The sequence below is a fragment of the Protopterus annectens genome, chromosome 8.part1, assembly GCF_019279795.1.
Source record: "Protopterus annectens isolate FY-2018-M chromosome 8.part1, PAN1.0, whole genome shotgun sequence".
Classification (NCBI taxonomy): Eukaryota; Metazoa; Chordata; order Ceratodontiformes; family Protopteridae; genus Protopterus; species Protopterus annectens.
Genome location: NC_056742.1, coordinates 420,547,509 through 420,569,558, shown reverse-complemented (window position 1 = coordinate 420,569,558; position 22,050 = coordinate 420,547,509). Strand labels below are relative to the sequence as shown.

At 40.6% G+C, this 22,050-nt stretch overlaps 1 protein-coding gene across 1 annotated transcript in view; it reads right to left on the bottom strand.

The window, feature by feature from the left end:
• Window positions 1-22,050, bottom strand: part of CYLD (CYLD lysine 63 deubiquitinase) — a 1,495,154-nt gene that overhangs the window by 387,822 nt on the left and 1,085,282 nt on the right. Inside the window, exon 17 of the mRNA XM_044081615.1 lies at window positions 8,703-8,794. Coding sequence (XP_043937550.1) covers window positions 8,703-8,794 — 92 coding nt within the window. The remainder of the gene's footprint in view (window positions 1-8,702; window positions 8,795-22,050) is intronic.

Below are 22,050 nucleotides of genomic sequence, written 5' to 3'. Positions count from 1 at the left end.
AAACTATGAACCAGGAGATCTGGTAAAAAGAAGTACATACAATTCCCCATTGCACCCCCAGATAAAAAATCTAGAGAATATACTCAAAAATGAAATAAGAAAGAAGTATGGGAAAGTACACTTTATAAGTAACTTAAGCCAGGCTGAAAGCAGCGTCCTTGATGAATTAAGAGGGGATTCAGGCTTAAGAATTATGAAACCGGACAAAGGTGGGGGAAAAGTATTGATGAACAGCTTTGACTATGAGGGGAAAATGAATGAACTCTTAAGAGACCTTAATAAATACTCCACAGTTTCAAAAAATTAAATAAATATTAGTTACAGAAGGATAGATATGGCCTTAGAAAGTTTTTTTTAGACGGATTGTTAGATAGGAAGACATATGAATATTTAAAAGTGGACAAACCTAAATTTCCTACTATTTTTGAGATGCCCAAAATACATAAGAACGGAATGGATCCCCCTTTGAGGCCAACAGTTTCGGCTGAGGGTTCCAAAACTTTACCCCAAGCCAAATTTGTGAATGTTAAGCTTAAGAAACTGTGGCTTAAGAGAACCATCATTTTGAGAGATTCTTGGGATTTTCTAAGGACACTAAATCATGATCTATATAATGAGAATGTATGTTTCCTAACAACTGACGTTGTAGACTTGTTCTCAAGCATCCCCCACAGTGATGGACTAAGATACCTGGAAGAACTAATTTTTGAGGATGACACTTTAACCCATGATGAGTGTACTGTGGTGACAGAGCTTATAGATTTGGTTCTAAAGTTCAACTTCATTTACTTCAAAGGTGAATTTTTTCACCAGAAGAAAGGACAAGTGATGGGTGCCGCTTGTGCACCCACCTATGCCAATGTGGTCTTAGCCAAATGGGAAGAGAAGATGGTAACCTAATCAATACACAGTAACAACTGGTCACTTTATAGAAGATTCCTGGACGACATATGTATCCAATGGGAAGGGCCAAAAGAGGAAATAGAGATTTTTATTGAATATATTAACAACAGTACTAATTTTCTTGAATTTACCTACAGAATAAATTATGAGAAGTTGGAGTACTTGGATATAGAAATATACAAAGAAAATTCACGTTTTAATTCCAGGGTGTATAGAAAGAACACCTATTCTAACTCTTATTTACACTTTGAAAGTGCTCACCCTTTGTACTCCAAGAAAAATACAGTTAAAGGACAATATATTAGGGCCTGCAGGATGACGTCCAGAGATGAAGACTTTGAAATGGAAAAAAATTTACTAAGGAAAATGTTTAGGACGAGGAAATACCCAGATGATATGATAGACAAAATTGAGACAGAAGTGACAGAAAGGAGACCAAATGACTTTAAGCCAATATTAGGATTACCAGTATTTGATACGGTAGGCCCAGTAAAAAAGGCAAATGACAATTTTGGCAGTGTACTCATCTTGGAGTATAATGCTTGTGCAAAAATGGTAAGAGAAACTATAGATAAGGAATGGAATACATTTTTAGCATTTACTGACTTAGAGAAACTTAAGAATGAAAAGCTAAGAGTAGTTTATAAGAATTCAAGTAATTTAAAAGTTTTATTGGAAAATGGTACACACCAAGAAGTTCAGAGATGGAGAAAATGGAAGGGAACGTTTAAATGTGGACATTGTCAACAGTGTGCATACATCAGCAATGCAGAAAGGGTGTATTTGGAAAGCAGGGGAATCACCCTGGAAGGCAAGGATTTTAATAATTGTGACTCCTTTGGGCTTGTATATTCAGTGAAATGTCAAACCTGTGAAGCATTCTATATAGGGAAGACAGAGCGCAAGCTCAGGAGAAGTGTATACAAACATATGTATGACCTAGAAACAAACAGACTAATGCATTGTACAAACAGAAACAAAGCAGTGAAAATGCATACTATACATTTTTTGTGATAGAAAGGGTGGAAAAGAGTGGCAGATGGGGTTTATGGGAGAAATGTTTGAAGTACAGAGAATTATGGTGGCAGATAACTTTGGAGGCCTTTGCATTCGCACTTTATGCTGAATTCTATCATGTTTTTACCCATGTTTTCCAATAATTACAGTTGGTCTTTAAGCTTTTTTGTATTTGTATTTTTATTAAAAAGTTGGGTTTGTAATATGTTATAAATACAAGTGTTACACTCATTTATCAAAGGTACTGAACTTATTTTTCCTTTGTATTGTCCTGTTTTTAACATGCTTTTAACTGAGTGATTCTATACAATTTGCCTTTGGCTTACAATGCAGTTTTTATACCTGTAATTTCACGATTTATCCACTAGATGGAGTATCAAGTTCATTTAAAGTAAATTTTTTATTTATTTTTTTTTTCTTCAAAAATTTCTTTAGTGCAGTTTTTTAGGTTACAACATATAAGACATTATACAATAAGATACACACACAACATACAACAAAACATAACATTCTATATACAATATATACAAAGAAGTCACTTCAAAAATCCAGTTTTTGTACTAACCACATAATGTGCAGTGATAAGAAGAATAAAACAGTACCATTAATTGTTTATTACATGCACTAGGGAAAGTCAAACTAAAACGTCTTTATGTAGGGTATGGGGTTTTTTAATCAACTTATCTATGCAAATATTTATAAAATGACAATGTTAAAAAGGTTCTAAGTATATCCTTATTGATTGTCTTACATATATTGCATATTTCACTTTAAGATTTAATATTTTTACCACGGTGCTGCAGAGGTAGCGCTGTTGCCTCACAGCAAGAGGTTCTTCCATTCGATTCTCGGCTGGAGTGTGGGGACTGCCTTCTGTGTGGAGTCTGCATGTCCTGCCCACGGTTGGGTGGGCGTTCAAAAGACATGTGTAAATGGGCGTGCCTTCATTGAAGGTTGAACGTCAAGCTGGCACCTCAGTGTTCGTCAAAATCTACTGCCAATCATTAGCAGACTGGAGTTCCACTGTGGCGACCCCTAACCAGGAAAAGCCGAAAGACAACAACAACCTCTTGAGAATGAAATCTGATAAGTATCACAATGCTCTTGGTAATATTTACGTTTCTTAGTAACATATAGTAGCTTGTGGGAGGCAATGTATTTGATTGCTACATTTCTAAAACCTTTCCATGTGAGTGGGGTTGCAATAGTCCATTTCTGAGGACATGCTGTAAGACTCTGGGAAGATTGTTCATATTTAAGTACTGTATAACTGTTTCCCAGGATAAAGTACTTTTTTGGTAGCCCATTTTCTCTAGTCTTGCCCTTAGTGAACACCATAAGTTATGAACTTTATTACATTCCCACATAACATGTAGAATGTCTGCTGGTTGTTTCTTGCAGTGAGGACATTCAGGTGAGTATTTGTTATTAAATTTACTAATTTTTTGAGGGGTAAAGTATGCATTATTGTTAATCATAAGTTGGGTGTAGAATAACTTTTTGAATGGGCTGAATTTGAGCGTGTTTTCGATGGCATCTTTTTTATTTTGTTCAGTAATTTGTGGGTTTTTCTTCTGCCAGTATGAGGAGAATAAAGTACAATTCTGATGTTTTGTATCATTTATACGTTTATAGACTCTAGAGATTGTTTTCCCCTTGGTAGTTAGATTTTTTTAGAATTAACTGGGGCAAACTAGTATCTTGTTTATCAAACTTTTCAGTATGAAATTTAGTGTTTACAAGGTATTTGAGTGAGTTCATAATAATTACATATTTCTTTGGGAGATTTAATTGCTTGCGTAATTGTGTAATCTCACATTCCTTCCACTTATAAATTTCCCATACTGTAATATCTCTTATTAAGGGATACTCTTGCAAGTTTATCAAATTATTATTTAGTAGCAAATTAGGATTAAGGTGTATAGGTTGCAGTAGAAGGAGGGCATTTGATAATTGTACAGAAGAAAAGAGCTTTTGAATAGTTAAAACCATTTGTTTAATAAGTGGATGTAAATTCTTAACATAAACAGAGTTTTGGTTTAAGTTTAAGAATAGGAGAGCCCTATAAGCACTCAAGTGTCTTAATTTGTTCATACCAAATTCTAGACCATAAGGAGGACCATACGTTTGTGTTTGATTCATAATTTAAGATTTTACATAGTCTATATGCCTGGATAATACTGTAGCATAATTTAAAATCAGGTAACCCTAACCCACCTTTAGATTTAGGAGGTATAAGCTTTTCATATTTGATTCTAGTAGATTTAGGATACCAAATAAATCTGGACATACTTCTTTCCATGTCTATAAAAAAATGTTGAGGTATAATTGTGAAGGTAGCGTTCATTTGGAAAAGAATTCTTGGTAGCATCTTCATCTTAACGATACTGCTTTTTGAAGACATATTGATATTTTTCCATCTGTCCATATAATTTTCAATAGTATTCCAGGTATGGGTTAAGATATTTTTAATAATTTCACTAAAACTGGGAGTATATATTACCCCCAAGTATTTTAGTTGATAAGTTATCTTTATTTTGCTCTCCGGGAAGTAAAAGTGCACATGTCCTATGGGATTTAGTGGGAAAAGTTGGGATTTGTTTGGATTTAGTTTGTAATTTGAAATCTCTGAGAATTTGTCAATGGCTGTCAGTATTTTAGGAAGATATGTTGTGGGGAGTTGTAAGTATATATTTAAGTTGTCAGCAAATGCCGAATATATAATGTTAGTATTTAATACTTTTGGAATGTGTAGAAAACATTTCTGTGATATATAAAGAAGTAGGGGTTCTAGGTATAAATTAAAGAGGTAAGGAGAAAGTGGACACCCTTGTCTCGTGCCATTTGAAATGGGGATAGGTTTTGTTTTATTATTGTTAATCTGAATGGAAGTTGAGGCCATCTGATATAAAACCTTAACTTTATTAATAAATTCTTTAGGAAAACCAAATAAAGGCATAACATTAAATAAAAAGTTTAAATTTACTCTGCCGAAAGCTTTACTAACATCTGCGGCAATAACGTATTTGGGATGTTTATCTGTTTTTAGTAATCTGATAGCTATGTCTAGTAACAGAGTGTTATCACTTGTTTGCCTATGTACCATAAAACCTAACTGATTAGGCGATATAATATTATTTTTATCTTTATCAGGCTGTAATACTAAGCAAAATGCATGTGTATATATATATATATATATATATATATATATATATATACACACACATATATAGAGAGAGAGAGAGTGTGAGAGGAAAATAAAACTAAACGTTAGATATTTGTAATACACATGTATTGAAGGCGAAAGATAGACGCAATATTATATTGTTGTTAGAGTGGCAGCAGTACTGTTTAATACTTCCAATCTAGTATTTTTTTTTCTCTTCTCTTTTGGTGTTCATAAATCTAGCTCATACAAATATACTGCATAATATTTTTTCTCTTTTCTTTAGTTTGTATTAGTCAGGCATTTGCATGCAATTATAAATGCACCTTATAACTTGGTATAGCTTAAAAACAAAATGACATAGGGATGTTTTATTATTTTTTTATATATTTTTTTTGGGGGGGGGCTTTCAGGGCTTGTATAGGAGAATTAAGGACCTTATTTAGAGTTTTGGTATATTCCTTTGTTTTGGTTATAAGGCTATCCAAAATATTTTGATTACATTTACTAATATAATACATACGTTTAAAATGGTAAGACATTTAAAACTGACTCTGAATACGGGTACAGGGAGGCTACTATGCAGAGTTGATGCATATGGTTGTGTATGTTTGGAAAATAGTAGGTAATTTTGGCATTCCTCTGCTTTATAAGACTTACACCCAGACTCAGTCACAAAAATCCTTTGATTTTAGAAGTTTTGTTTATCTAACATTACAGAGTGATGGGTGGTTAGGCACACAAAGGGGGGGTAGGAGAATAGAAGTCACTATGCGGAAAATACTAACTAACACTAATACACAACAGTATATATTTATATTATCACATTGCTTATTGTGCTTTATTAACATTAATCAAGAAATATTTTTACACTTTCAGAAATATCTTTAGATTCGTGGAACATTAAGGGAATTTCAGACAAAAGTAAACAGAATCTCATCTTCTTTCGGCTGTTCCCGTTGGGGGTCGCCACAGCGGATCTTCTGTTTCCATTTCTTCCTGTTCTCCGCATCATGCTCTTTCACACCAACCGCCTGCATGTCCTCTCTCACCACATCCATAAACCTTATCTTAGGCCTTCCTCTTTTCCATTAACCTGGCAGCTCCATCCTTAGCATCCTTTTCCCAATATTCCCAGCATCCCTCCTCAGCACATGTCCAAACCAACGCAATCTTGCCTCTCTTGCTTTGTCTCCAAACTGTCCAACCTGAGCTGACCCTCTAATATACTGATTCCTAATCCTGTCCATCCTAGTCACACCAATTGCAAATCTTAACATCTTTAACTCTGCCACATGCAGCTCTGACTCCTGCCTTTTCAACAATGCCACCGTTTCCAACCCATATAACATAGCTGGTCTCACTACCCTCTTGTAGACCTTCCCTTTCACTCTTATTGGTACCCATCTGTCACAAATCACTCCTGACACTCTTCTCCACCCACTCCACCCTGCCTGTACTCTCTTCTTCACCTCTCTTCCACACTCACCATTACTCTGAACTGTTGATTCCAAGTACTTAAACTCATAGGTTCATAGGTTCATACTAGGCATCTGCCCTGGGGCAATTATAAGCCTAGCCCGATTCTGTATGGCTCACGCCACCTCTTGATTTGAGTATACTGCGCCCTTTTTAAGGTTTAGTTTACTGTGCCTCTGTCTAATAGTGACATGGGAGTAATCCCTGGGACAAACCTACGATCCCCCATCCACCTATCGAGATTCTTCTTGAAGAGATTCAGTGAGGTGCTCTGCCTCACATGAACTGGAATTCTATTCCAGAGTGAAGGGAGCCTCTGGGATATGAACCTGTCCCTCCAGCAAGTTCTATTTATTTCTGTGCTGAGGTTCAAGTCCCTCGAGCGTGTGGCTCTAAGGGATTTAGATTTACTGAGGTGGAGCATGTCCATTAATTCTGGATTTGACATAGCTTTGTATGTCAGGCATAGATCGCCTCGAAGTAGGCGGTATGCAACTGAGTAGAGCTGGAGTTTTTTTTAACCGAGCAGCATATGGCATCTGTTTGAGACCCTTGATCCTCTTGGTGAGATACTTTTGGGGTCTTTCTAATTGCTGCAGGTGTCGGGTAAGGTACATCCCAAAAGGGGCATTGTATTCTATGATGGGCCTGATGAGGGATGAATAAAGGGGCACGATTACCTCTCTTGATCTAGATGGGAAACCCTTTGTGATGAGGTGGGCTATGTAGAAGGTCTTTCTAACCACTTTGGCAATGTGGTTTTTAAAGGAGAGATTGCTATCAACTTGGGTCCCCAGGTCCCTAATAACTTTCTCTGTACTTAATGGGTTTCCGCCTATGTGGTAATTTGTGGGCACATTGTTTTTGCCAAAGGGTATGACTATACATTTTTTGGCATTTAGCTTTAAACCATGGCGCTGGCACCAGTTATCTGTCTCTGTGAGACCTTTTTGAAGGATGTTTGTGTCAGCTGGAGAGTCGATTATGGCGCCCAGTTTGCAGTCGTCTGCGAATTTGGTGAGCCATAGTCCTCCCACGTTTGCCTGTACCTCGGAAAAGTATATACCGAACAAGAGTGGTCCCAGGACAGAACCCTGTGGGACGCCACTTGTGACCGGTTTCGAGTCTGACAAGGCTCCAGCAACTCTCGCTCTGTGGGTTCTGTCTTTGAGCCAGTTTGCGACCCATCTTGTGACATAGGGGTTTATATTTAAGCTGGATAGCTTATCTATGATGCCCGAGTGGGGTATTGTGTCAAATGCCTTTGCAAGGTCCAGATAGGCTGTGTGGACTACCTTCCCTTCATCTATGGCTTTGGTGACTGTTTTGAAGAAGTCAACCAGGTTCAAAAGGCAGGATCTGCCCTTGACAAAGCCGAAATGGGTAGAATCTAGTGTCTGTAGGTCCCCAATGTCTTTGTTTATGAGCTCCATGATGATCCTCTCCATAGCCTTGCAGACTAAGCTAGTTTACCAACTGTACTCCCTGCATCCTCACCGTTCCTCTACCCTCCCTCACATTTACACACATATATTCTGTTTTAGCCCTGCTGACTTTCATTCCTCTCCTCTATAGAGCATATTTCCACCTCTCCAGGGTCTTCTCAACCTGTTTCCTACTCTCACTACAGATCACAATGTCATCTGCAAACATCATAGTCCACGGGGCCTCCTGTCTAATCTCATCTGTCAACCTGTCCATCACCACTGCAAATAAGAAAGGGCTCAGAGCTGATCCTTGATGTAATCCCACCTCCACCTAAACGTATCTGTCACTCCCACCGCAGTCCTCACCAATGTCACACTACCCTCGTACATATCCTGTACCACTCTTACATACTTCTCTGCCACTCCCGACTTCCTCATACAATACCACAACTCCTCTCTAGGCACCCTGTCATATGCCCACATCTGAGGAAGTGAGTTTTAAAATGAAAATGTATGCTGGAGCGTTAATGTGCTGTGTTTCTGTGGAATAAAGTGAACTGAAGTGTGCTGAGCCGTCCGTGGGTGTTTTCACAATTTTCTAAGCTTGCCCTGCTCAGGGCTTTACTGTTTTGCCTGAAAAGCTGCTTCGTTTTGTGGATTATAAATAAATAAAAAAGTAAACTCAAAATAATTTAATCGTATTAACGTACCTTTCTCTTCAGAAGTGAAACCAGATGCAGCTTCAACCTTTTCAAGGATTCTTCTTAATTTCATTATTTTTGTAGCACATACATAACCAAAACTGAAAAGAAATGAGCACATTAGTACATCAAGTACAGCAAAGCAGAAAACAATACTGCAGCTAATTATTAAACTTGAATAAAAAACGTTTGTTATTTAAAGTACTACGGCAGCACATCTTTGAGGACAGGTCATTTGCTTTTAATTACTTGTACTTTGCACTACTTTACTGTCTTTTCCTATCTTGTGTACTGCGATTTGTTTTCTTTACACAGTGTTTTTCTTGTATTCTGCTTTTAATTGCATATCAAAACTTGAAAAGAGGCCACAGATGTGTCTCTTGTGAGTCAGACAGAAATTAGAACAAGTCAATTAAGAAGTCACACAGAAGTTAGAACAGGTCAGTTAAGGTTAATCATCTGTGACTTGAGGGGTTGAGCTAGGAAGTAAACCTTCAATTTAAGGGGTAAAATAAAACATTTCGAAGCTTTGCTGGAAAAGCTCACTCAGACTGCCACAGCTTGCTGTGAGGGAAAGGTTAGTTTGCCTTTGATTTCTTGTACTTTGCATTACTTTTTTGCGTTTTTCTACTTTGTATACTGTGATTTGTTTTCTTTACACTGCATTTTTCTTGTATTCTGCTTTTAATTGCATATTAAAGCTTGAAAAGAGACCACAGCTGTATCTGTTGTGAGTCAGACAGAATTTTTTCCCACACTCCCACGCTGTTACTGTTGTGTTCTTAAACGTCACTGTCTGCCTGGCCCTTTTGTTAATTTGATCATATATCTCCTTCTTTCCTTCAGTGGCTGTTGAGAGTAAACACAAAACTATCATTTTGTGAAACCACTCCCCTTCAAGTATTTAAATTTATTGGCCATCCCACTGTATTCCATAGTACCAGACTACAAAAGTGCCCACGACCTTTCAAACTATCTTGCTCTTTTAAAATTAGTGGCTCTCCACTTAGCTAAAAATTAAGTTACCCACTTTCATATCTAACTACTTAGTGTACACTGCAGTGTTTAGGATAAGCCATTTTTATTTTCATCTTACCTTTAAGCATCTATTGCAAGACCACCATTTATTGTAGAGCCCACATTCTGCCTCTCAGTAGTCATCTTGGGATTAATGCTTCTGTTTTCTCCTGGTGAGAAAAGGCCCACAGAGACATTATTTCCTGAAGACTGCTGATCACCAGAAAGTCTAATAACTGCTTTATAGGTGACAGCTTGGAATCTGTGCTTATATTCTGGTCCTGGCGAGAGAAGGAGCAGAGTGCATTGATTCCTGACTGTTTCTGGTTGTAGAGTGAGTGTCTGTGCTTAACGTTCCTGATTGGTCTGGTTGCTATTCAAGGCATTTACCAGGAAAAGGCTAGAAGCCTAGCGGCCCTTGCATCATCTGGGACAAGACTGTGGATCACTAAACAGGCTGAGGCCTACTTCTCATCTTGGGATTAGTGCTAACATTTTGATTCTGGTGAGAGAAGAAGCAAAGGAGCACTGTGAGTGAAGTTGTGGTGAAACCAGCATTAGTAGTAGCAGGCTGTAGCCATTCATGTGACTATCCTCATTTCACCCTTCTTGACAAGCTAATTCTTTGTTTTTAGTAAGTACTGCTTGATTTGTTTCTAACTTCAGAATATCCACATACCCTCAGCAGCTCCAAATGCACTCTTTCAAAACAACACCCACAATAACACATAGGGTTACATCTCATGGAGCCTCTACCTCTAAGCCCATAAGGCAAGCCACCACAAAATCCAACATTCTAGTCATTGGAGAGTCCATGATGAGGCACACTGATGTCCCTCTCACCAGGCTGAGTAAGGAGAAAGTCACAGTCAGTTGCTTATCAGGGGCTAGGATCTACCACATTTTGCAGGCACTGAGGTCACTGGACCACAAATACCAATATGACTCCGTCATAGTCCATGTTGCAGTAAATGACCTAAGATGTACCTACCTATACAACATGAAGAGAGACATCATGGAGCTCTCGGAATATGTGTGTCTCAGGCTGGTATGAGCCTAGCATTGAGCAGCATTTTACCTTCTCCAAGGATGATGCCACAATATGAACAAAAGATGACTGACTTTAATAACTGGCTTAGTTTCTGGTGTCATTCTGAGGGGGTGCAATATTTGTCAGCATGGAAGGAGATGGATAGTCATACCCTTTGGGAAAAACAAGGTAACCCCTAATTAACACATAGGTGGTAATCCATTAAACACGGAAGAAGTTATCAGGGACCTGGGGACCCAAGTTGACAGTAACCTCTCTTTTGACACTCACATTGCCAAAGTGGTTAGGAAGACCTTCTACATTGCCCACCTGATCATGAAGGGATTCACATCCAGATCAGGAGAGGTCATTGTACCCCTGTACTCTTCACTTATCAGACCAATGATTGAGTACAACGCCCCATTCGGAATGTACCTTACCCGACATCTGCAGCAGTTGGAAAGACCCCAAAAGATCCTCACCAAAAGGATAAAGGGGCTCAAACATATGTCATACGATGCCCGACTGAAGAAACTCCAGCTCTATTCAGTCGCATACCATCTGCTCAGAGGTGATCTGTGCCTGACATACAAGGCCATGTCCAACTCGGAATTAATGGACATGCTCCACCTCAAAAAATCCAAATCCACCAGAGCCACGAGAGCAAGAGACTTAAACCTCAACACGGATATAAATAGGACATGCTGGAGGGACAGATTCATCACCCAGAGACTCCCTACACTATGGAACAGAATCCCAGTCCATGTGAGGCAGAGCCCCTCACTGACTCTGTTCAAGAGAAATCTTGACGAGTGGATGGGAGATCGTAGGTTTACCCCCGGAATCATCTGGACAGAGGCACAGCAAACTAATGAGTATAGTATTCTCATCCTAAGGGGTGGTGAAAGCCACACACACTCTGGCTAGGCTTATAAATGCCCTAGGGCAGATAGCCTAGTATGAACCTATGAACCTATGGTCAACTGACCACACTGACCACACTGCTTTGCCAGGGATGGTCTGCACCTCTCCCCTCTATGCTTTCAAATATTAGCTAAAACATTCTCTTCCCCCCACAGTGCCTTTTCTAGGCAATACCAAACTGAAAGCACTTCTGACACAGCAAATCAAAATCAAGAAAATCTAAAGGTATTACTGCCCAATGCTAGGAGTCTAAACAAAAAACTTCACTCCCTAGAAGCTCTCTTTACCCTAGAGAATGCTGATGTCAGTGCAGTCATTGAGACATGGTTTAAAGCCACAGAGAGCACACCAGCAGTGCAACTATATAAAGCCTTCCACACATTTAGGCCAGCTACTTCACAGGCAGGGACTAAAGGTGGACGTGTCTCTATTTACATCAAAGATAAATATACTTCAAGGGTGGTCAAACAGGAAAATGCACTTGAGCTACTCCATGTTCAAATCACCATAAGCAAAATCCAATACAACTTCCTTGCAAGCTATTGGTCCCCCTCTATGACCCAGGAAACCCATACATGTATTTAAACTTATTAGAAACACTAGCCATCCAACCCAATACCATATATGACTTTAATCACCCCACTATTAACTGGGAATCCTATACGACACCAAATGTACATGCACAGAGATTCCTGGATTTTGTAAACACAAACTCCCTGGACCAGATAGTCAATATACCAACCAGGGGTGCAACCATACTGGATCTGGTCCAAACTAATATGAGAGAGTGCTGCACAACCCCTACTGTAATGCCTTCCCTAGTAAGGTCAGACAACAAAATGGCCTCCTTTGAAGAAAAAACCTGGGCCACCAGCCAAACCTGGAATATTCAGGAACTATTCTAAGCCTAATCTCCTGCTATTAAGTGAGAACCTGGCAAAATATCAATTCCCCCATAAACATTGAGAACACTGTTGCCTATGCAGAACTGTTCACATAAACCCCATACAAGCATGTTGATAGCTGCATAGAGGCAGCTGTACCCACCAGGAAGAAGTATAGAACTAACTCAAAAAACAAGCCACCCTGGTGGAATCACAAAATCTATAGGCTGTATAACAGAAGGAAGAAAATCATGGCAAAAATTAGGAGGTGCAGCACCCAGCAGGATAAAAACACTCTCATCAAACTAAACAAACAACTCAGAGGACAAATAAAGGCAAATCTGAAGCAGGTTTGGCCTCCCAGACCAAGAACAGCCACAAAGCATTCTTTAGCTATGTTCGCAACCTCAAATGCAATTACGCAATTGTGTGCAGAGCTCATTGTAAATGGCGCCACCTACACTGAGCCAGAAGACATAGCAAACTTCCTGGCTGATAAATTCAGCTCCAACCTTACCCCTCTCTCCCCCCTCAACCTTCCCTTAGGAAACATCATCAAATATAACTCTCCCTACTACTACTAGGGAACAGGTCCGTAATGCTCTCTCTCTAAGACCAAGAGCACTGCATCAGGAGGCCCACACAGTATCTCAGGATGCCTTCTAAATAGCATGAAAAGTACAGTTGTGTACACTTACCATAAATGTAGATGTTCGAGTGTATTCACTGTTGCAGTCATTACAATTGGGTTATCCTGCTGGCAGGTTACCCTCAGTCGGCCTGAATTCTAAAGTCTAGATCCGGCGTTGGCTGCTGTCGCCTCTTCCCTGACGTCAGTGCGCCAGGGGTATAAAAGATGCAGCCAACACCATTTTCTATAGTTTTTCTTGCCCCAGATGTCAGGTGCCCCCAAAAGGGTAGGCTAAAAATATATCAATAAAACATGCATGCACCAAAGTATATATTTTGCCTTCATCTACAAGCAAATACACCACATAGGTTGTATAGAATAGAGAAGTACAGATAAGTTCCAGCAAAGAAATGGGGGATGGTGGGTGGGTAACCTGGATTGCAACAGTGAATACACTCGAACATCTACATTTATGGTAAGTGTACACAACTGTACAATGTTCTTCATGTTTCACTGTTGCAGTCATTACAATTGGGTTGAATCCCAAAGCTAAGGTTGGGAGGCTGGAGCTAAATAGCATTAAGGGCAGTTATTAGGCCCTGCAGAAATGCAGTGGCAAAGCCTGCCCTGGATTTAGAGTAGAGTGGTAAGTGATAGTGCTTTGTGAAGGTGTGCACTGAACTCCAAGTAGCAGCCTCTAAAATGTCTTTGGTTGGTACTCCCCTGAGGAAGGATGCTGAAGTGGCTGCTGCTCTGGTTGAATGTGGCCTAATGCCCTTAGGAACTGGCTTGCCATGTTGTGAATAGCAGAAACAAATGCAGTGGCCTATCCACTTTGAAATAGTCTGCTTTGAGATGGCCTTTCCTTGTGATCCTGCAGCATATGCCACTAGTAATTGCTCTGTCTTTCTGAAAGCTTTGGTTCTGTCCAAATAGAAGCATAGCTGTCTGTGTATGTCCAAAGAATGCATTCTCTCTCCCTTATTCTGTAGGTTTGGATAAAAGGTAGGCAGATGAATAGTTTGGTTAAGGGCCACACTGGACACTACCTTAGGCATAAATGTTGGGTTTGTCCTCAGAGAAACCCTGTCTGGATAAAAAATAATAAAAGGTTCCACAGCCATGAGTGCCTGTAGCTCTGAGACTCATCTTGCAGAAGTTATTGTTAGGAGCAGAGCTGTTTTCCAAGATAAGAACTTTATATCAGCTGTAGCGGCTGGATCGAAAGGAGGCAGGGTGAGTTTAATTGAGGTCCCATGCAGGTATTGGTGATCCCCTTGGAGGCCTTAAATTTTTGGTCTCTCTGAGGTACTGCCTTAATAAAAAATGAGAAAAGATTGGTGGCTCTGTATTGTAATGAGCTGAAATTGCAGAGGCATGAATTTTTATAGATGAAAAAGATGGGTCTTTGTCCAGCATCTCAGTCAAGTATCGCAAAATCTGAGGAATGTTTGGTACAGCTGTATCAATTCCTTGTGCCTGGTTCCAAGCACAGAATCTCTTCCATTTTCCAGCATAGGATTTTCTAGTACTAGGCCTCCTGGCCTCCAAAATGACATCCATTACCGCTTTAGTGAGAAGAGTGTTTTGTACGACTACATGATACGTCATGTTGCCAGATTTAAGGTCTTGAGTTGGCTGTGCAGGATCTGATTGTTCTGCTGGGACAGTAGATGAGGCACTTGAGGTAAGGTCCAGGCTGGGCATTGAGACAAGTTCCTTAGGATTGGATACCAGTACTGGCGTGGCCAGTCTGGGGCAATCGGTATAATTTTTGGTTTCTCCAGTCTGACCTTTAAGAGTACCTTGGGGAGGAGAGGCAGAGGAGGAAAGGCATACACTGTTAAGTTTTTCCAGCTGAAAGACAGGGCATCCACTTGCCATGCTTGTCTGTGATAAGTCCTTGTGCAGAATCTCTTTAGTTGGCAGTTGTGAGGTGAAGCAAACAGATCTATGTCCAGGCATCCCCATTTCTTTGTTACCATGCTGAAGACTTGTGGATCCAATTTCCACTCGTGGGGATCCATGAGGTTTCTGCTTAGTTCGTCTGCCAGAGTATTTATCTTTCCTGGCAGGAATTGTGCCTGCAGATGTACTTGGTAAGTCAATGCTGTGTCCCACAAAGTCATGGCTAGTCTGCAAAGGGGGTAGGAATGAGTGCCTCCCTGCTTGTTTATGTACCACATGACTGTGGTATTGTCTGTCTTTATCAGTAGTTGTCCCGGATGAAGTAGGTCTTTGAAGGCTGTCAGGGCATTTTGAACAGCTAGCATCTATTTTTGATTGATATGTAGATGCATTTGGTTTGTGAACCATGTGCCTTGAATACATCTTCCTGCCATGTGGGCTCCCCAGGCATAATCAGATGCATTCATTGTTAATATCTGTGTGGCTGGGGGTAGAGTGAATGGCTGTCCCTTGTTCTGGTGACAGGCCTTCGCCCACCATCGAAACTCCTGTTGCAGGCAGGGAATGAGAGTAACTATTGTTTCCAGACTGTGGCAATGTTGAGTCCAAACACTTTTTAGGTACCATTGAAGTTTCCTCATATGCAGTCTTGCATATGGAATTAGTAGAATGCAGGAAGCCATGAAGCCCAAAGCCTGCAGAATTTTCCTTGCAGATAACTGGGCCTTTGTTGCCAACAGTTTGAAATAGGTAGTCAGTTGTCTTCGCTTGTCTGGCGTGAGATAAGCCATCTGGGCAGTTGTATTTAAGCTTGCACCCAGGAATATTATCTCTTGAGAGGGTACTAGTTTTGATTTCTGTTCGTTGACTGTGTACCCTAGGCATGGTAGTAATCTCTTTACAAATGCCAGATGCTGTAGTAGAATGCCCTTGTTCTCTGCTTGAATGAGGCAGTCGTCCAAGTAAGGATATATTTGTATTCCTCTTTGTCTGCAGTATGCAATTACTGGTGCCAGGCACTTTGTGAAGACCCTGGGCGCAGTAGATAAGCCAAAGGGCAGTGCAGAGAATTGGTAGTGCATTGAGCCAGCTTTGAATCTGAGGTATCTTTTGCATGTTTGTCTGATTGGGACATGCAGGTATGCCTCTTTTAGATCTAAAGTCACAAGCCAAGCCTTCTTGCCCAACATGGGCAGAAGCTGCTGTAGAGTCAACATTTTGAATTTTGGAATATTCAGATATGTGTTTAGAATAGATAGGTCCAGTATTGGTCTCCAGGCTTTGTCCTTTCTGGGTACCAAGAACAGTCTTGAATAGAATCCTTGTCCCTGCTCTTGCTGTGGTACTTGTTGAATGGCCCCCACGTCCATGAGGGATGAAACTTGTTTTTGTGCCTCTGCCCATTGATTGCATGGCAGATCTGGCATACCATTTGGCCTTGGCAGGCTGTGAAAATGGAACCTGTAGCCTTGTGATACTATATTCAGAACCGGTTTGTCCTGGGTGATCATGTGCCAGTCTTGTGAAAAAAAGTGCTAGTTTCCCCCCCAAAGGGGCTGCCAAAAGATAAGTGCTTGGTGCTGGAAGGGGGAAGTCATTGAGACTGTTTCCTGTATGGCTGTGATTTTTCCTCTGCGCTCTTGGAGGTAGAAGCACCCCATTGTTTAGGACTATATGAGCCTTGGGGCTGTGATCTGCCTCTCGGACATCTGTATCTATCTGCCTCTTTGTTGCCTATCTGACACTGGAAAGGACCAATTCTTTGTAGGCCAGTTCCTGCTAAATCTGGGAGGCTGTACCTGCAAGAAATCCTTGACTGTTTGCATACATTTAGCTTTATCCTCCATTTTCTTCAACACCTCTTCTGATTTAACACCAAAGTATCATGCTGTAATGGAGCATCTAATAGTTTTGCTTTAACATGATCAGGCAAATTCTGTTCTTTTAACCAAGCATGCCTCCTAATGACAGAACCTGTAACAGCGGCCCTGCAGGAGGCCTCTAGAGAATCAAAACCACATTGCAAAGTATGCTTTCCAACTTGTTCAGCTGCATGCAATAAATCCTGCATTTCTTTGTTGTCTGCACATTCTGAATTTTTTTGACTTTTTCTGTTTAAGCAATGACATAAGATATTGCTGATATTTAAGCATATGAAATTGGCAATTCAAGGCTCTTACAGCCAAGGTAGCAGAAGTATAAATCTTTTTACCACATCTGTCTAGGGCCCTAGAATCCCTATCAGGGGGGACAGGGGGGTTTTTTGCAGTAGAAGCCTTGACCCATTTGGGACCCTGAGAAATGGTTTATGGGTCAGCAGCAGGGTTTTTATAAAGAAATTTATGTGAATTAGGAACCCTGTAGTATCTGTGTGGCTTAACAGGAGCTGGTGGTAAAGAGTCTGGAGATAGACTGGACTCTGAAAATCCATCATCTACAATGTTTAAAACAGGTGGGATAGCAAGGGGCCTGTGCTGAGGCAATAAAAGGAAGTCTCTGAGCCTTTTCTTGGATTCTGAGTAATCTTGGCTCTCCCAGTGGAAATGTTCCCTCATAGTATGCAGTGTCTCCCCAAAATAATAATCCTCGGGAGGAGAGGCTGAAGGGATAGATTCTTCAGCATCAGAATCCTCATAGGGAGGAAGAGAATATTCCTGTTCAGAGAAGGAATCAAAGGAAATGGAAACCTGGTCTGAAGATTCGTATTCTAACTCTTGCCTAGGCCTCTTATCAGGAGGGGGATGGGAACCCCTGATCAAAGTAATTAGGTCTTCGGCCATTTTAAGCATCTGTTTTTTAGGCATGGAGGCCTGTCCGAGACAATGCTATACCTGTTTCTTTGTCTTTAGAGCTGCTTTAGTCTTTGCCTTTGAAGCTGAAGTAGGTTTCACATATAACTGTGTAGGCCTGAAAACACCCTCAGAAGCCGATGCCTGCTCAGCGGCTCCGGACCCATCTAAAGGAATAGTTTCTGAGTGTCCAATACCTTGAGTTTCCAGTGACCTAGTCAGCTCCACGTGGGAGTTGGAAGCGGCCTGTGGCTCTGAGGTAGCGGGTGTCAGGGGCTGCGAAAGCGCCTCACTGAGAACCGGCGACAGGTTTAGCAGAAGCCTCGTCATCGGTTTTGGATCTCGGATGCCTATCCTTTTCTTTTTCTTTGCGCTTTTTATAAACTCCGGTAGTTGGCTGTTCCGACGGCATTATATAATTAAATCTTCTGCCAAAGTAATGGAATGCAAAATCGTACCGACGCTTAATAGTGCATTGGTTAAATCTAGCACAAAACTGACAACTAGCAACGTTATGGTCAGGGCCTAGGCAAAGAATACAGTAAGAATGAAAATCCTTATGAGGTACTTGCTTCCCACAAGAAATACAATTATTAACTTTTTCTGACATCGGTCTGGAGCAAGAAAAAAGTTCCCCCAACAGGGTACTTAGCTTTAATGAAGACTTCAGATCTGAAATTCGAATTTGAAAAACTCAGGAGTCGGCCGACCGGCACTTGCGAACTGCTTTTGCTTCGGGCACCGCACGGCAAGAAAGACTGATGAAAATGGCGTTGTTTGCATCTTTTATACCCCTGGCGCACTGATGTCAGGGAAGAGGCGACAACAACTGATGCCGGACCTAGACTTTGGAATTCAGGCCGACTGAGGGTAGCCTGCCAGCAGGATAACCCAACTGTAATGACTGCAACAGTGAAACACGAAGAACATCATGACCTGTCAGGGTCTCTGGAATTACTATTTAACTGTAGCCTCCAAACAGGTTTCTTGCCTCAAAGGCAACAGTCATCCCTCTGCACAAAGTTGGGCCATCTACAGACCCTGGAAAATACAGACGCATAACTCTCACTAGTCTTAGATGTAAAGCCATGGAAAGAATTATCATGGAGATGATCAATAAAGATATAGTAAATTTCCAGACACTGGACCCAACCCAGTTAGGTTTTGTCAATGGCAGATCATGCCTACTTAATCTGGTGGACTTCTTTGAGAAGGTCACCAAAGCAACAGATGAGGGCAAAACTATTCACACTGCCTACCTTGACCTGGCCAAGGCATCTGACACAATACCCCACTCAGGTATTGTTGACAAACTCAAGAGTTTTGGGTGCAAACTCATATGTCACCCAGTGGATAGCCAATTGACTCACAGACAAGACCCAGGAAGTTAGAATTGGGGAGTCCACCTCTACAATGAGGCCAGTCACAAGTGGAGTCCCTCAGGGATCAGTCCTTGCACGACTCCTTTTTGGCATTTACTTCTCAGAAGTTAAGGCCAATGTCAGTGGTCTCTGGTTGGCTAAATGTGTAGATGATTGCAAATTAGGAGATGTCATTGAATCTCACACTGACACAAATGTTCTCCAAGAGTTGCTAACACAGACAAACAACTGGTGTCAGAACCATGGACTAAAACTAAACGCCAAGAAATGCATAATAGTTTTATTTGGGAAGTCATCCATCTGTGGCAACTATCATATTGACAACCCACCCTTTACAGCTGACCCAGTAGTCAGGGACTTAGGGATGCACATAAATAGTAATCTAGCCTTTGACCATCATGTGTCTGCAGTGGTGAGGAAATCATTCTATACTGTACAACTTATAAACAAAGGTATGGCATCTAAGTCCAAGGAGGTCATTGTTTCATTGTATTCGGCATTCAACAGACCAATCATTGAGAACAATGCCCCCTTTGGTATGTACCTAATCAGGCATATCCAACAACTGGAACATCCACAGAGGATCCTCACTAAAAGAATATAGATCACAAGTAAAATGTCCTATGCAGACTGCCTCAAGGCCCTATTCCTGTATTCTGTCTCCTACAGGCTTTTGAGGGGTGATCTATGCCTGGCATACAGGGCATTGCCAGATCCCAGTCTGATGGATCTCCTGCATATCCACAATACAAACACCACCAGAATTACCCAATCTAAACACTTAAACCTTGCATGTGATATAAACAGGTCCTGATAGAGAGACAGATATGTACCCCAGAGACTACCAAGTATATGGAACAGGCTCCCCCCATCCATGTGAAGCAGAGTTCCTCCCTAACCCAATTCAAGTGCAACTTAGATAATTGGATGGGAAACTGGAAATTCATCCCTGGTTTGGCACCTCTGTCTCTAATGGACACAGGCAGCCTGTGAATGGTTCATCTCCCAAACCTCTGCTTATGCTTATCAAGGGTATCAGAACTTGCCAGAGATTTGGGATGCATGGCTAGGCTTAAAAAGGCCTTTGTGGTCATTAGCCTAGCAAATGCCTATGAACCTATTACAAAAGTAAATTATAACACTTTGGGTTTATTCACTTTCCGTTTCATGTGTCCTGGCAAGATTTTCTCAGCTTTTTGCACTTGACTAATGTGGTCAAGTACCTGTGAAAGAAGGCACATAGTGAGATGAGATTCCCATATAATGCCAGTATTACCACTGTTGTAATAGGTTCACAGGTTCTTTGATTCTTCATGCCTGGAAGCTCTACAGAGAAAGCATGCTTGTATCAAACATTAAGTGTTAAAAACACTGACATGCATTTCTGAAATATCGCAAAAATAAACTGTAGCTATATACACAGACCCCAAGAACACAGGAAAAGGGAGAAAGGCTTTACTGTTACAGTAACTGCTTTACTGCTATGGTAAGTACTTTAAACAACTGTAACTATCTTCATCAGGGAGGATCGCCATAAATCAAAACATCTTGATAGAATCCCAAACCGAACTTGGTTGCCCTAACAGGAGGGCCACTACATGATTCAACCTAGCATGTCAGAATCAAAACCTACTATAAATCTAGACTGTGGTTCTAACATGTAGTATCCTGAAGCTGTGGACATTAGTCCATGTGGCAGAATCCAAGATACATTTTAAAACTGTAGTAGAAAAAAAATACACTGGGTCAGACAATTAGATGAAATCTGGTTACAGGCAGGCTTTCTCCTGCTTTTTGGCAAGAAACAACAATAAATCTGTTTTCTTGAAATAATGTGCATTTCATGAAAGCCATTTAATCCTCACTCTATCAGGAGGCTCAAAAGGAAGTGCAGTTAACATTTCCAAGTTTTTGTCACGTCCCAAGTTTTTGTCACAAGGCTGAAATCTGTCTTTTCTTGAAGCCCTTAAATGTAGGACAACTTTAAGGAAGGCCTTCAATGACAGATGTACTTCCACTCAAGGAAACTTTAGCATACTGACTGGAACTGCAGAAATTCATAGTTTAATGGAGGAATATGATAGGTTTTACTTAAAAATAGTGTGGAGGATGTAGGACTCTTGGAATTGCAAGCTTAAAGGACCTGGACCCTCTAAATTCCACAGATGGAGTATTTTTCATTTCTTTAAGTAAGATTTATATTGTAGCAGATCTTCTAGCTTTCTTTACAATATTTAATACCTGGATGGAATGTGAATCACTATAAGGAATTAAAGCTTTATCCTCCAAGCTGGCAAATTCAGTGTCTTAAGAGTGGTGCTTAGTACTTTTCCCTATTGCTGATTAAGGACTTGTATCAAGGCAAGAACGTGGAGGAATAACAGACTTCATCATCGAGATAGTGAAAGTACAGTCATTTAAATAAACTTAACATAGTAGATATTCTAATAGATTACTGTTGCAGTAGACTAAGCTACCTCTCTTGATTGCCTTTTATAGAATAAGGGCACGTTCCACACACTCAAACTGTCATGAACTCGTGGGGTGCTCCATGTAAAGACAGTTGCAGTACAAACTTCCTCAGACCATTTTTGACCTAGGAAGGGAGATAAGAGTCCTGAAACACTAATGTTATGAACTAAACAGAAAACTACATACAAAAGAGTGTATATCTAAACCCTAGCACCACAAAAGAAAAACAGCCAATAGGAGGGAGCTGGAGGGAGGACAGACTACTGCACAAATGATCTATTAGAACACCTACAGCCAGCCTTAGACATAGGCTAACTAGG